The sequence below is a fragment of the Saccopteryx bilineata genome, chromosome 1 (genome assembly GCF_036850765.1).
Source record: "Saccopteryx bilineata isolate mSacBil1 chromosome 1, mSacBil1_pri_phased_curated, whole genome shotgun sequence".
Classification (NCBI taxonomy): domain Eukaryota; kingdom Metazoa; phylum Chordata; class Mammalia; order Chiroptera; family Emballonuridae; genus Saccopteryx; species Saccopteryx bilineata.
Window position 1 is genome coordinate 32,079,526 of NC_089490.1, and position 14,968 is coordinate 32,094,493.

General features: G+C 37.7%; 1 protein-coding gene across 1 annotated transcript in view; it reads left to right on the forward strand.

Moving 5' to 3' along the window:
* GFRAL (GDNF family receptor alpha like) overlaps positions 1-14,968 on the forward strand; it is an 81,914-nt gene that overhangs the window by 22,819 nt on the left and 44,127 nt on the right. Inside the window, 3 exon segments of the mRNA XM_066252569.1 lie at positions 120-361; positions 5,578-5,634; positions 6,444-6,774. Of these exon segments, the coding sequence (XP_066108666.1) occupies positions 120-361; positions 5,578-5,634; positions 6,444-6,774 (630 nt within the window).

Here is a 14,968-nt window from a genome sequence, read left to right on the forward strand (position 1 = left end):
TGGCTTTATCAGAGAGATGGATCACTAATTGTTGAAAAAATGAGGGACTGTGCCATAGCGGCTCAAATCTGCCGGGAATCTGAACACTGGACTCTGTTGTATGAGAATTTTAAGAAAAGCTGCGGGAGGGAATCAGAACGACGTAGGACCCTTGATGGAAGCCACCTGTGTGCAGCACTAACAGAGAGTCTGAAAGAAACAATCTTGTGGAATTGTCAGTGCAACGACCCTTCAAATGTAGAGTGCATTGAAATTTGGAAAAGTTTGTTTGAAGACAGTTATCTACAGGATGCTCAAATGAACCAAGTTCCCGCCTTCAGTGAAGACTACGAGGATGGATTCAACCAGGACGTGGTTTCCGGTTGGTAGTCAAAAGAATTTAGGAACATTGAATATAATCAAAACTATGAGTTAACTAAAAATTTTAATTTCTGACTCCAGCTCTGTCATTTCTGCCTGCATTTCTCCTAGGAAAGTAAAATTTAAAAACTTAATATTATTACTATGTCCAGAAGTGATTATGAAGAAAGAAGGAAATGCTAAAAGGTTTTAGCATAATGTTAAATTCATTCATTCCTTCACTGAATAAATACTTATGAGATACCTACAATGTACGAGGTCCTTTGCAGCGGGATTAAAAAGCAAAACAAAAACAAAAACTCTCTGTCCTTCATCTAAGGAGTTTATGGTTTTTAGGGAACTTAAAAAATTAAAGAAATAGATAAGGGTTCTTAGTGATTATTTATTTAATAGGTTCTTTTTTTTTTTTTTTTTTTTTTTGTATTTTTCTGAAGCTGGAAACGGGGAGAGACAGTCAGACAGACTCCCGCATGCGCCCGACTGGGATCCACCTGGCACGCCCACCAGGGGGCGATGCTCTGCCCCTCCAGGGCGTCACTCTGTTGCGACCAGAGCCACTCTAGCGCCTGGGGCAGAGGCCAAGGAGCCATCCCCAACGCCCGGGTCATCTTTGCTCCAGTGGAGCCTCAGCTGCGGGACGGGAAGAGAGAGACAGAGAGGAAGGAGAGGGGGAGGGGTGAAGAAGCAAATGGGCGCCTCCACCCATTTATTGATAAGACTTATTGATAAGTCTCCTGTGTGCCCTGGCCGGGAATCAAACCCGGGACTTCTGCACGCCAGGCCGACGCTCTACCACTGAGCCAACCGGCCAGGGCCTTTTTTTTTTGGGGTCCCTACCATGCCCTAGCCCATATTCTAAAGCAGGATAAAGCAGGAAACAAAGCAAAAACCACCACTCTCTAGGAGCTTTCATTCTAAATTGAGAAGTGTGTTCAGTCAGTTTCCCTGGAAACAGGTTCTGAGGTAGAGGTTTGTACACAGATAATGTGCTGGGCTTAGCTATCAGGAAGAAAAGCAAGAAAGAAGGGAAGAAAACAGGATAAGGTGGAGGGAGAAGTTGAAATGCAATACAACCACCACAGCAAATTTAGTCAATCCCACACGTAGCTTGGACCTGGTGTGGCTTTTCAGAGATTTCACACCCACTGAGACAAGAGGGATGATCCTTGTGCACCTCAAACGGACTATTCTTCACATATAAGCTATCCCCTGGGAAAGTCTGTAACTTGGGGTGTGCCAACTTTTTTTTTGGATGAGGGCAATGCCAGGAAAGAACCAGCATGACCCAGCACCCAAAATACTGTGAGTGGCTGGGGAAATTTGTACCTGGATCATCAAAGCGAGGGTCTTAGTAGTGAGCCGCATCATCCAGTATGGAGACAGAGAAAACTAACAGGATAAATTAGCTACATGTGGGATCTACTTCTCCCTCCACCTAACAGGATAAACAATTTTTAAGATATATATTTTAAACACTATACATGCTAAAAGACAAAACTAATATGGTAGGGGCAAAGAAAAAACAATTCTGAGTGGGTGGTTTATAGTTTTAATAGGATAACCAGGAAGTAGCTCTGAAAAATATTGATGTTTGATTAAGACTGAAAGTGACCAGGAATGAGTCCTGTTGGACATCTTGGAAAGAGAATTTAAGGCCAAAGAAATGGCTAAACATTCTGAGTTGGAAATATGTCTAGAGGTTTGAGGAAAAGCAAAGAAGAGATAAACTAGAGTTGAGAGAGCAAGGAAGAGAGGCATAGGAGATGGCACCTAATATAAAACAGGGAACAAGAGCATGAAGGGCATTGCAGGTCATTTCACAACTACTGACTGTACTCTTATTGATATAGGAAACCGCTGCAGGATTAGGGTCAGGGGAGTGTTATGGTCGATTTATATCTTTAGCAGGATAATTCACACTTTTTTGTGTGTTGAAAGTTGCTTGAAGAGAAGGAAAGGCCTGAGTTGGAAAAACAAAGTGGGAGCTTTTATGAAGATAATGGGTGATGGACCCATATGGGAAGCTGTCAGATTCTGGATACATTTTATATTAGTGGGTCTTATGGGAATGCAAGGGGGAAAAAAAGAAATCAAAGTTGATGCCAAGGTTTTTGTACTTAGTAATTAGAAGACTGCAGTCCCCATTATTTTTATCAACGAAAGTAGCAACAATAATAGAAAAAAGAGGTTTTAGTGAGGGACAGAAGAAAGGTGAGAAGTGAGTTTTGGGTGTATTTGTGAAATGTTTATTAGATATCCAAGCAAAGATACTGAGTAGGAGTTTTTGTATATGGAATTGATGTCTAAATTCCATGCATGACATATAGCAGTGAGATCTATGTAGTACCCATAAATTGGGGTAGAGACATACTTACAGTTGATAAATCGGACCATAAAACTAGATAAAGTCAGTAGAAAGATGCATGGCATCTTGATTCAGAATGGTGGCACAGTGTTGGATTCTGGATATATTTTGATATAAATGGATCAATAAGTATATATAATCTTATAACTCAGATTCAAGTCTGGTTGTTGCAGGATTCTATTTATTGCCATGACATATTTCCCTTTAGCTCCTTTTTAGCAATTAAGCTACTATTTAAGATGTCCTCTGGGGAAAATGTGTGTGTGTGTCCACATATATATATATATATATACACATATTAATATATATTGATATATATTATATATTAATATTGTTAAGCCAAATTCGGAGGGACCCAAAACATGAAAGACAGGAACAATGTCCGTCGTTTACACATCAAAGCTTTATTGTCTAGCTTGGCCAAGCAGTGGCAGCTCCAACAGAAATCTGAGGGAGAGCGCGCTGGCCCTTTGTTCTACCTAGTTTTTATAGTTTTGAAAGTGGGAAGTACAGAAGCAAAAATTGTATTTAGGAGCCCTTTACCACTATTGGTTATAGTCATATGTCCTTTAACATGATAGGACCATGTTCAATTTGCAAGCCATACATCATTTTGGAGAAAACAAAATTTACAAATCAACACAATGGTAGAAAGGTGTCTCTTTACATATTAAAAGGCCTTCCTATATTTTCTAGTGTTCATCTGCCATCTCTCTGTCCAGAGTCAGACGTATTAACCACATTCATTTACATAAGAGAGGTAGTTTCCGTGGGGACAAACACCCGCAAATGGCTCATAGTTATAAGAAAAGGTTTATTTTGGCTTTTCTCTTCCTGCACCTGGCTAGCCATTCACTCCTTTCCCCACAGGTGTGGTGGAATGTCAGGGAATCCATGTTTTCCTTCCCTTTTCATTTACAATACAATGCCAAGGGCCATCCTGGTTATGCCAATCACACAGAACAAAGACTATTCTCACAATTTCTCTGCACACCTTAACCCAAATTAATAAAATGTTCTCCAAGCCTCCTAAAATAATATTAATATTAATTCTGTAGCCTTTTGGTACTTTACAACACCTGCGGGTGAAATGGCTCAGTGGCTCCTCAAATATCTATTCTTAATATATAATAGGATATATATCATATTAAATTATAATTTAATGCACAGAGAATTTATACAATACATCGCTCATAACATATACACCCAAGATTGTTTCCCCCATGTTAAGATAACTGTTCTGTTGTGTTTGTAATTCTTACATATACAGTGAGTGTGTTACTCCGCTCAGGCTGCCGTAACAAAATATTACTGGTTTGAGGCTTTAACAACAGACACTCATCTTCTCAAAGTGCTACAGGCTGAAAGTTCCTGATGAAGGTCCATCAGTGTCAGTATCTGGTGAAGCTCTCTGCTGACTTGTAAACTTCTGGTCTTGTTATGTCCTCACATGCCATTCCATGTTTTGTGTGGATAGACAGGGGAAAGTGATTAAGGTCGCTATTGTTCCTTCTTACTAGGACGTTAATCCTTCTGATCAGGTTCCCAGGCTGTGACCTAATTTAACCTTAATGACTCCTTAGAGATATCATCTCCAATATAGCCACACTGAGTTTTAGGACTTCAATACATAAAATTTGGAGTACCACAGACATTCAGTCCATAACAGTTAGTCAATTTAATACTTATTTATATTTCAATGATAGTTTCCTGAATAGGTTTTAGTCAGTGGCACAGCCATACTAATCAGGTCTAGCCTAGACTCTTGTGTCTGTTACAAAAGCTGTATGACCCTCTGAGATTTGCTTACTGGGATTTAATCAATATGGCATATTAGCAGAGAAGGAATATTACCAGCTTCCTCAGAGAGGAAGACTCCAGAAGCGAGTGAGTCTCAGCTCAGTGATCCTCGAGCTGAGACTTAATTAGTAGAGAGAGAGATCTGTATATTGAGGACAGAATAGAGCAAGGAGTCTGGAAAGGATGTGACACGCTGGGGGGGGGGGTGGATTTTCCTGTGACTGTATACCATATATGTGCTCTAAATGGGCAAGCAGGGAGTGTGGACAGACAGCTCAAGTAGGGACAAATTACATCATGAAGGGACATTTATGCCATAACACCAGTCAATATATGAATCAATAACCAAAGAGATCAATGAGTACTTGATTTTAGAATAAAAATCTGTTCATACACTTCCCCAATCAGGTTTTTTTTAATGTTTTGATGTATGTATATTTTTTGTTTATATGTCTTTATTTCCTGCCTGGCTGTGGAGCCTGCATGACAGGGACTGCAGATTTGCATCTTTGATACACCGCCTGATACATAGTAGGAACTCAACGAATGCTTCCTAAATAAAAACTGTTTAGAATTACATGGCCACTGAGTTTATTTCCATCAGTAAAATTCTCCATTTCATAATGTTAACTCCTATGAACTCTGGGAAGCTAAAATAATCAGAGGTGGAAATAGTCTTCAAATTGCATTTCAGTCTAATTAAGACCCTACCAGGAAGAGGGTTTTTTAGGATCTGACAATATTCCTTCTGTTTTTTCTCCCCAGACAGATTCTTTGTTTACCTCAGTGCACATGGCCTAGTTGTTAGCATTTGTTTAAACCTTCAAGTAACTAAATCCTCACAGCAGGGCTGTTTAACTCACTTGAATGATATACCTGGGGTTTATTTTTCTTCATCTGTACCTCACTAATTTTGAATAGCAAGAGTTTAAAGAAATGTTACGAGCTTGTATGTGTTTTTGTTTAATTACTCATTTTAAATGTAGGCCACATTCTCCTACTAAATGTAGAATTCTTTTTTTCTCTAATGAAAGGCTTCATTTTCCTTCTAGATAACATGGATGGAGATAATAAATTCAAATGGAACCTAACCACTCTTCCCTATCATGGTAATGTTTAAAATTTGTAAATGATAAATAATATAATTTACAAATGTAGTTACTAGGCTTTTTAAAGACATTTCAATACAAAATAAATTGTGCTGCCCTTTAATAGTTTGAATTGTTACCAAATGCAACAAAATCATTGCATTTCTTCTACTAATGTAGCAAAGCAGTTGATTTGCCCATTCATCATCGATTTACAGTTATGCTGAGGGATACTTTACAATTAAAACCAAAGACTAGATCTTGGTTAAATTTTGAATATTTGCATGAATAGTTTCAGGCCACTGTTTCTGTGTATAGGGTTGTGTGTGTTGTTGGTGGTGCTGGGGATTCGCGTGTGCCTGTGTTTTCTAAAAGGCGAACATCGCTATATGTTGGGATAACTATGTGGAACCTTTAGTCAAGACATTGCCCCAAAATCAAAAGTGTAAGAGAATAAGAATCATTTTGATTTGAGCCAATGAACTTATCATAAGCTATATAGCTCGAATGAAATTTCTGAAGATTTATTGTTTACATTTGAGAAACTTGGACTGAAGGATTTTTCCTTCAGCTCGTTTTGGCCCCACACACTTCCCATCTTTTCTGGATCACAATATGCATCCAGGAGAGATGAAAGATGATTCAACTAGTCCACTATTCAAGTCTCAGTAAATTTATATTAACTCTAAAGAAGAAAAGTAATGTTGTCTCCAGTAGAGTGTTGGTACAGAGTCCGATTTTGCTCGTAGACGTCTCCTAGTGTTTTGCAGATTCTGTAAAGACAGCTCTGTGTTTATGTTTTCATGACCTGGGCATATCATTGCTTTCAGGAATGAAAGGGATCCGGTCCTGTTTGGAAGTGGCAGAGATGTGTGTAGGGGATGTGGTCTGTAATGCACAGTTGGCCCCCTACCTTAAAGCTTGCTCAGCAAATGGAAATCTGTGTGATGTGAAACACTGCCAAGCAGCCATACGGTTCTTCTATCAAAATATGCCTTTTAATATTGCCCAGATGTTGGCTTTTTGTGACTGTGCTCCATCTGATATACCTTGTCAGCAGTCCAGAGAAGCTCTTCACAGCAAGCCATGTGCAGTGAACAGAGTTCTACCCCCTACTTGCCTCGATGTAATTCACAGCTGCCGAAATGATGAATTATGCAGGTGAGTAAAAACACGCATACCTTGCTTTCTTATTTCTGCACCTTATTTGTTACAGTCCAGTCCTAACACTTGATCTCGTTACATTAGCTAGAGTTCCCACCATTATCCAACGTGATGTAAACAAAGCCAGACAATTCATATTTTTGGATCTGTGATACATGTGTAGTATCCTTTTTGAAATTCAAATGCAGAACTTGTTTGGCATAAAAAAAATTCAATAGGTTAGGATATGGTTGCCATGAAATAGCATTATTGAAATTATATACTCAAATTAGACTAATGAATAATGAATTCAGTTAATAAACCTATCTGTTATGTGGATTTTTTAAATTTGCTTTTGTTACGATCATTTAGGGCTGTTAAATGTCATAGAATTTTGTCAAGGTGTTTCTTCAAACTTCATAAGTTCTTTCTGTCTTAGATTGAAGATCAGGAAGGAGAAGTAGCTTGACCACAGTCTGGGTGTCACCAGCACACATCTATGCCATGCTGTCAGAAATACCTATTCTCCTCTTCCCAAATGTATACCCTTGAATCTAAGGGGGTTAATGTTAGCCATGTATTTGTTTATTCAAAAAACTTTATCAAACATGTAGACATCAGTGTGCAAGAGACAAAAACGCCTGCCTTGTGGAGCTTCTAGTGAAGGAGACGCATAATAAAGAAGAAAAATGTATATTGTGTTTTATTATATTGTAAGGTAATGAGTGCTCTATAGGTGAACAACAACAGCAAAACAGAATAAATGAGAGGGAGTGTGAATGGGCAGAAAGAATGGCGAGGTAAATGGGGTGGTCTCGTAGAGAACATTTACTAGAGTTAAGGAAGTGTGGAAAGCAATGAGCTCTTCTCAGTAAATACCCCAAAGAGGAGACACCTAACAGATTTGCTGGTGCTGAGGAACCGATGTGTGTGGCCTGTTACAAAAGCAGTGAGGACAGATGACGCAAGGGGAGAGCAATGGGAGAAGTGGCTAGAACTTTAACTGCAGGGGGTGGCGCCTAGATCACATAGGGTCCAGAGGGACACTAACTTGGTTTTTACTCCAAGTCAAATGAAAAGGTACTGGAAGAGTTTGAGCAGAGGTATAAATGATTTGGCTCATTTGTTAAAACTTCACCTCTAGCTGCTAGTTGAGACTAGACTGCATTTTTGCAGATAACTACTCTGGGGCAACATAACTCTAATCCAACAGCGTGGCTATTTCTTTTCCTCACTGTGGTCATTAACACATTTCCTTGTATATTCAAGGTGAATTTATCTTTTGTGTGGTTAAAAAAAAAAATCCCCAGTCAAATAGGCCTCTTTGGATAAGAGTAAAAAGATGAAGGAAAAAAAATGGGAATACAAAACAAATTTGATGAGTCAAACCTATTCACAACATTGATGTTACATATTGAAGGAGCTTAATGTAACAACCACCATTAAATTGCATAATTTTTTAATTCTTTTTTTTTTTTTTTTGCAAATTTTTATATTAATTTGTTTGCCTGATACCTTCTATTAGGGATAGTTTTATTTAATTTTAGTAAATGAATAAAACTCCATATACCCCAAATTCATTTAAGGGTCAAAATAACATTTAGTGTGGAGGAGTGAGAACTGTCACATTTGTTCCCTTGCTTCAACTGCTGGCAAGTGAACTAAAAGATTTAATCATAACTTTCTGAGGAAGCTGGTCCTTGGTAAACTGTTTTCTTTTGGCCTTGTCAAAAGATAACTGTCAACTCTCTGAACTCCTTTACTCTTATTCTTACTTGAAAAAGTAGCTCCAGGTCTTGTAAACTTTTGTCAAAAAAAGACAACTGCTTCTCCATAAGACACATTTAATAAGATAAAGAGCAAGAGTTGAGCAGAATCCTGAAATATTGACTTATTTTTTGCATCAACTTACATAGAATGCCAAAGTTCTTAAGAAAGTTTTGGCCGTGGCCATCGGCTCAGTGGATAGAGCATCAGCCTGGCATATGGACATTACAGGTTCGATTCCTGGTCAGAGCACAAAGAAGAAGCACTATCTGCTTCTCCCCCTTCCCCTTTCTCTTCATCATTCCCTTCTTTCCCTCTTACCCTCCTGCAGCTTCTGGTTCAATTCATTCAAGCATGGTCCCAGGCACTGAGGATAGCTCTGTTGGAGCTCATCTGCCTCAGGTGTAAAAATAGCTTGGTACTGGAACATTGGCCCCAGATGAATCCCTGTTGGGGTGCTTGTGGGACTCTGCCTCACTATCTCCCCTCCTCTCACTTAAGGAAAAATAAAATAAAGTTTTATTTGAGGATTCACTTATATAAATGTTTATCATTTATTTTAAGGTTTATTATCTCTTTTGAGTCAAAAATATTGATAAAAATATTTTATATTGTAATTTAGATTTTTCTTTCTATTTTCCAAGTTATTATTTTAATACATTTTAACATTTAAATGAACTTAATTTAGATTGTAAACAAACCATTGCATCACACTAAATATATCCAACACAATTTAAATACAGGGGGTCCTCAGGTTATGACAGTCTCGACATATGATGTTTCAAGTTTATGACGCTCCCATAAAAACTTAAAAGAATTGAGACATGAGTGTTTTGACTTTCGCTGTTAGCATCATACTTATGGACTATGTGGGCAAACTAGTTTGGTTGTACATGGTGGGAGAATATGATGTAACACAGCACGTGAATGAGGGAGTTTGTTTCCCCCAGTACGCTTACCTACATCATTTTGGACTGTTAAAAGAGCAAGCATTCCATTTGTGTTGCTTTGATGATTTTTTGGCCCTTATCATGGCTCCTAAATAAAAGTCAGGGTCTTCAGATGGTAGTGCTTCGAAGAAGAGGAGAGCCACCCTGATGGAAGTGAAATCAGACATTGTAAAGGGATCAGAAAAAGGAGAATCAGCAGTGAACATCGGCCATGTGCCAGGCCTGAGCCACTCTACTGTAGCAACAATTATCAAGGAAAAAGACCATATCCTAGAGCATGAAATGGATCAGCCCCTACAAAATCAACTGTGATTACTGAACAGCAAAGTGGCATGATGATTGAGAAGAAAATATTGCTAGTTTTGTGGCCGGAAGACCAGTAGCGGCAATATATACCAGTTAGTCTAATGTTGATTCAGGAGAAGTCTAGACGATTGTTTGAGGCAATAAAAAGTGAAAAGAGGAAAGGGAGTGAAGTGTTTGTGGCTAGTATGGTTGGTTCATGCATTTCAAAGCTCATGCCAACTTGCATAACAATAAGGTGCAGGGTGGAGTTGCCAATGGGGTTGAGAATGCAGTAAGCAAGCAACTTTCCTAGGTTGGCTGAATTAATTAAAGAGTGGGCTATTGTGCTGAACAAGTGTTTAATATTGACAAGACAGGCCTCTTTTGGAAGCATATGCCTAACAGGACCTACATCACCAAGGAGGAGAGGACAGCACTGGGCTATAAAGCTGGCAAGGAGAGACTGACTGCTTCTTGGGGGAAATTCTGCAGGTGACTTCAAACTCAATTCTCTGTTGGTGTGCCGGGCAGAGAATCCAAGGGCACTGAAGGGCATTTGGAAGGGTCAACTGCCTGTTTGTCTGGAGGTCTAACAAGAAGGCATGGGTGACACTTCAGATTTTTGAGGAGTGTTTTTCCAGCCATTTTGTGCCAGCAGTGAAGGACTACAGTGTTAATAAGGGGCTACTTTTTAAGGTGTTGTTAGTGCTGGACAATGCCCCTGGTCACACTGCCCACTTGAGTGATTTTAACTCTAATGTCAAGGTTGTTTACCTGCCACCTAATACCACTGCCCTTTTATAGCCCATGGATCCAGGTGTCATTGCCTCCTTTCAAGGCCTGCTACCTCTGAAGGATGTTTGGTATGGCCCTAATGCAACTGAGAAGTACAAGAACCTGATACTCAAAGACTTCTGGAAGTCTTATAACATTTACAATGCTGTACAAAACATTGCTTTTGCCTGGGATAAAGTGAGATGAACAAATTTAAACGGTATGTGGAAAAAACCATGTCCCTTGTTTGTGTATGACTTCCATGGCTTTGAGGAGTCAGTGGAGGCTGTAATAGAGAAGGTTGTTGCCATGGGTAAACAGTTTAATTTGGAAGTGGAGACTGAGGATGTCACAGAGCGACTGGCATCACATGGAGTGGAGCTGTCTGCTCAGGACCTCATTCAGCTGGAGAAGCAGCTGATTGGAGAGGAAGAGGTAGAAACCCCAGAACCCAAGCAATTTACTACCAAGGGTTTGGCAGAAGGTTTCTCTATGGTAGAGGATGAGTTCAGGCTGAGGACCCCAGCGATGACAGATTCAGTAAGGTCTACAGAGCTGTTATTCATGCTTTGCAGTGCTATAGGCAGATTTTGGAAGAGAAGAAGTCATCAACCTTCTAGACTATCCTGGAACAATTCTTTAAGAAGGTAGAGAGGCCTGTTACAGGTCCTGTGCCCTCTACATCAGCTGCTTCTCCAGATGAAACACCTGTAGTACAGGTAGAATCATCTCCAGCGTCTCCTGAATGTTCCTTAGGCAATCCTGATTCACCTGACCCAGTATCTCCAGCACCTTCTGCAGATTCTCCTGCCTCTCCAGCTTCCATCTTCCAAAAGGTCACTCTATTCCACCTTGCAATGCCCCTTCCAGTGTGCAAGCCAACCACAGGAATAAAGGGAAGGAATTTTTTTACACTCATTTTTTATAATTTTTTCTGTTACTACAGTACAGTGTACAGTATTGTATATTTATGTCCTTTTCCTTTTTCTGTGGCTTAGCTGTGTTTTTATGTTCTAGATTATGATTTTACAACTGTGTTAGGATAAGTAAGTGACTTAGACTAGGTTGTGTTTCGACTTACACTGAAATTTGGGTTACATCACTGTGGTAGCAACAAAACTATGCCATAGCCCGAGGACCCCCTGTACCTTAATAAGCTTCCAACTTTTTTTTTATTTAGAATTAAATTTTGTGGGGTGACATTGATTGATAAGAGTACATAGGTCTCAGGTAAACATTTCTGTAGCATTTGAACTGTTGATTGTATTGTGTGTCCATCACCAAAAGTCAAATCATTTTCCATCACCATATATTTGTCCTTCTTTACTCCTCTTCCCTTCCCAACCCCTGGTTATTTAGATTTTTTAAATTCTTTTATATACCTCAAATACTTTTTAGTAAAATATTATTTTTCATTGATTCTAAGAGGTAAATGTTTTACACATTTTATTTTATTTTTCTTTTCCTTGAATTTGTCTGGGTGACAAAATTATAGAGGTTGCAGGTCTACAACTCTATGACACATCATCTGTACACTGTGTTATGTTTCTACCACCTCATGTCAAGTCTTTGTCCATCACCATTTATACCCTCTATACCCTACCCTCCTAGGCCTTCCTCTCTCTCTTCCTCCTAACAATCACCACACTGTGGTCCATGTCCATGAACTTTTATCTTTTTTTTCTTTCTTGCTCAATCCCTCCACACCCTCCACCTCCTTCATAGCTGTCCACCTGCTCTCTATCTATGAGTCTGTCTCTGTTTTTTTAGCTCGTTTTGTTCATTAGATTCCACATATGAGTGAAATCATATGGTTCTGTACTTGTCTATCTCTTACTGGCTTATTTCACTTATCATAATACTCTCCAAGTCCACCAATGCTGTTGCAAAGGGTAAGATTTCCTTCTTCTTTTTTTGTATGGCTAAGTAGTATTCCATTGTAGAAACAACTTTTTTATCTACTTATCTACTGACAGATACAGGCTGATTCCAAATCTTGGCTATTGTAAATAACGCTGCAAAGGACATGGGAGTGCACATATTCTTTCAAATTAGTGTCTTGGGTTTCTTTGGATAAATTCCCAGAGGTGGAATCACTGGGTCATAAGGAAGTTCCATTTATATATTTTTTGAGGAACTTTCATACAGTTTTTAACAGTGGCCGTACCAATCTACATTCCCACCAACAGTGGACCAGGGTTCCTTTCTCTCCATATCCTTGCCAACACTTGTTTGTTGATTTATTGATGATAGTTGTTATGATAGGTATAAGATGATATCTCATTGTGGTTTTAATTGACCTTCCTCTGATGATTAGCATTGTTGAGCATATTTTCATTTGTGTATTGACCATCTGTATGTCCTCTTTGGGGTAGTGTTTATTCAGGTTCCTTGCTCATTTTTAATTGGATTGTTTGATGGGTGTTTGGTGTTGAGTTTTATAAATTTTTTTATTAATTTTGGATATTAACCCCTTATGAGATATGTTATTGGCAATTATGTTCTCCCATTCAGTGGGTCATCTTTTCATTTTGTGAATGGTTTCCTTTAATGTGCAAAAATTTAAAAGTGTTATGTAGTCCCATTAGTTTATTTTTTCTTTTGTTTTCCTTGCCTGTGGAGATATATAAAATAATATTGCTACGAAAAATACTTGAGATTGTATTGCCTATATTGTCTTCTAGGATTTTCATGTTTTAATCTAACATTTAAATTTTTTATCTATTTTGATTTTATTCTTGTGTATGGTGTAAGAAGGTGGTCTTTCATTTTTATTTTATACATATATGCCCGATTTTCCCAACACCATTCCTATCTTTACCTCATTGCATGCTTTTTCCTCCTTAGTAAATATTATTGACTATAAACATATGAGTTAATTTCTGGGCTCTCTATTCTGTTCTATTGACCTATATGTCTGCTTTTATGACAGCACCATGCCATTTTGATTATTATGGCGTTGTAATACAGTTTGATATCTGTTAGCATGATTCCTCCAACTTTGTTCTTTTTCAAGATTGCTGTGGTTATTTGGGGTCATTTGGGGTTCCATATAAGTTTAAAAATTATTTATTCTAGTTCTGTAAATATTCCATTGGTTTTTTGATAGAAATTGCTTTGACTCTATTGATTGCTTTGGGTAGTATGAATGTAATTCGTCCTATCCGTGAACAGAGTATATGCTTCCACTTATTTGTATTTTCTTCAATTTCTTTCTTTATTGTCTTATAATTTACTGAGTACAAGTCTTTATATACTTGGTTAAATTTATTCCTAGGTATTTTATTCATTTTGAAGCAATTGTTAATGAGACTGTTATCTTAGTTTCCTTTTTTGATAGCTCATTATTGGTTTATAAGAATGCAACTAACTTCTGGATATGTATGTCTTGCTACTTTATTGAATTTATTTATCAATTCTAGTAATTTTTTGGTGGAATCTTTAGAATTCTCCATATATAGTACCATATCATCTGCAAATAATTTGTTTTATTTCTTCCTTTCCAATTTGGATGGTTTTTTTGTTCTTCTTCTTGTCAGATTTCTGTGGCTAGGACTTTCAGTACTATTTATACACATTTTAGTACCTTAATATATTTGGGATGAGTCTTAAGCTTAATGATAAGAAAACATTTATTAAATTATAACCAAAATTTAATTGCCAACCAGTGATTTTAGTTGTAATAAAATAATATCTCCTACAATTAATGAAATATGATAAAAATGTTTGATTATACTATTTTTATATTATAAATAGAATATTATGACCTACTTATCAATTGTTTATCATATACACTAACAATGAAACCTAACAATTTTTTTAACTAGGTACAAGACACTTTTATTTTTTTACTTTTTTAAGTGAGTTCCTATAAGAATACCAGATGGAATGTATGGACATCCAATTTTGCCTGATACTACTGCAAGGGTCATAGATTTGCTACCTCATTTTTTAAAAATATTTGCATTTACCTTTCAATGCACGATATATCTAAGCTTCCCTATCAAATTAAATATTTTAATGGCAAGTGCTGTTATAGTCCTTAAGAAGTTCTGTGATGGATTCTGAATCACACACTCTTGAAATAAACTCACCTTGGCATTGACACCTTCTCAAATTGACTGGTACATTTGTTGGTAATTTTCCTCCACAAGGACTTCCTGGGTTACTTACCTCTCCAAAGTGCTTGTTATAGGGTCTGGAACACAAGAGACTCTCAAAAGTGGTCATATGTTCCCTCTATGTTTAAATATTTTGCACTTAATTTTTATAATTCATTTATGTACATATATATGTTTCCTCTTATATAATATCTATCTTTCATAGATTAGAGTAAGGACTGTGTGTCTAATAGTCCCTTAATGTGTATTTTTTAGAAGTAATGGAAATATACAATATTAGTAGTCAAGGTAATAAGACAAATTTTGTCATTTTCT